The 1,682-nt window shown below is 57.0% G+C and overlaps 1 protein-coding gene across 1 annotated transcript; it reads left to right on the top strand.

The window, feature by feature from the left end:
• Positions 1–281: 281 nt before the first annotated feature.
• Positions 282–1,629, top strand: ZCCHC12 (zinc finger CCHC-type containing 12; the record flags this gene model as incomplete). The annotated part of the gene is made up of 1 exon (XM_013006517.2): positions 282–1,629. A coding segment is annotated over exon 1 (1,218 nt), but the record flags the coding sequence as incomplete, so codon positions are not given.
• Positions 1,630–1,682: the final 53 nt, after the last annotated feature.

The following is a 1,682-nucleotide window of genomic DNA, read 5'->3' as shown; positions in this document are numbered from 1 at the left end:
TTCGGTTCCTGATCGCATCGCTCTACCGCAGGAGCCAGATGCCAGCACCACGTAGAATTCGGAACAACAGTTGTCCTCTTGGAGGATCGTGGGAGGAGGTGGATGCTACCACCGTGCGCTCCCAGGGGTAGTGCCCAGAGAGGGTAGTCATTCTTCTCCTCCTGCAGGGCCGGTGTAGGGCCGTGGGCAGATAGGGAACGCACTGCAGGGTATTCAGGAAAGGAGAACACTGGCCTGCTCATGGCTACCCCATTCCTGGCTACTTGGTTGACACCCCCCTCCCCTCTCCAATTCTTTACAGTTCCTGCTGAAACACAAGGAAAGCAGACCTCTGGCACGGTGCTGTGGGGATTCCTCCTGCCCATCAGGCTTTCCTGAAAAGCGCGAGCCTCGAGTTACATCCAGGCAGCCATGGCGAGCTTCCTTTCACGTATGGTGAACAGCCACAGGGAGAATGTCGCCTTGCCTCCCTGGGCCCATTCCATGTTGAGGTCCCTGGGGAGGAGCATTAGCCCTTTGATGGCCAATCTAGCGGAGAAAAACATGAAATTGTTCTCTGGGAAGGTGGTCCCAGCCCCAGGGGAGGACACCTTTGAAAACTGGCTGGCCCAAGTTCACCGGGTCTTGCCAGATTGGAATATGTCTGAGGCGGAAAAACTCCTGCGCCTGAAGAAAACCCTCAGGGGCCCCGCCCGAGAAGTCATGCGCTCACTGCAGGCAGCCAACCCCCACCTGAGCCTGGCCGAATTCTTACGGGGCATGACCTTGGTGTTTGGGGAGCCTGCAAGCAGTGGGACTGCCCACAGCAAATTTTTTAACACCCTGCAGGCGCCCGGGGAGAAAGTGTCCCTCTATGTGATCCGCCTAGAAGTGCAGCTTCAGAATGCTATTCAGGCAGGGGCCATAGCTGAGAAAGATGCCAAGGTGACTCGCTTGCAGCAGCTGCTTCTAGGGGCTGAGTTGAATAGGACCCTACGGGCCCGGCTTAAGGAGCTCCTCAGAGTGCATGCCAACAAGCCGGAGCTGCTCCCTAATTTCCTGGAGGTGATCAGGATGATCAGGGCAGAAGAGGAATGGGATGACACTTTTCTGAAACGCAAGCGGTCCCGCCACTCAGAGCCCATCTTAGAGAGAGGAGCTCCCCCCGTGCCAGGTCAGGCCCCTCAGCCGATATCGCTGGATGGTGGGAATGAGGAGGAGGTGATAGAGATCCAGGACTCTGATGATGATGTGATCCTGGTGGAGTCTTGGGACCCTCCAGTGCCATCCCTGAATGCTCCTGGCCCCAGGGCCAGGGCCAGGGCTGAGGAGCAGGTGCTGGGTAGTGATCTCCCTAACTCTTCCTGGGCCCAGTCTCCTTCCACCAGTGGTGGGGCTGGGCAGACCAAAGATGGTCCTGGAGAGAAGCGTAGAGCCAGGAAGCGAAAATACACAATCCGTTGTTCATCTTGTCGGGAGGAGGACTATTCCCAGGACACCTATGAGGGGGGCAACAAGAGCCAGGTGTTTGAGAATCTGATTATTACCCTGAAGGAACTGACCCACACTGGGGGGAATGAGTCTGAGGATGAGGATGATGAGGAGCAGGAGGAAGAGGAGAAGGAGAAGGAAGAAGAGGGGGAAGAGGAGGAAGAGGAGGAGGAGGAGGAAGAGGAGGAGGAGGAGGAGGAAGAGGAGGAGGA

This window comes from Echinops telfairi, unplaced genomic scaffold, assembly GCF_000313985.2.
Source record: "Echinops telfairi isolate 266 unplaced genomic scaffold, ASM31398v2 ScPeMD7_7427;HRSCAF=8465, whole genome shotgun sequence".
Taxonomy (NCBI): domain Eukaryota; kingdom Metazoa; phylum Chordata; class Mammalia; order Afrosoricida; family Tenrecidae; genus Echinops; species Echinops telfairi.
The sequence above is the reverse complement of the archived record's forward strand: the minus strand, read 5'-3'. Positions and strand labels throughout refer to the sequence as shown.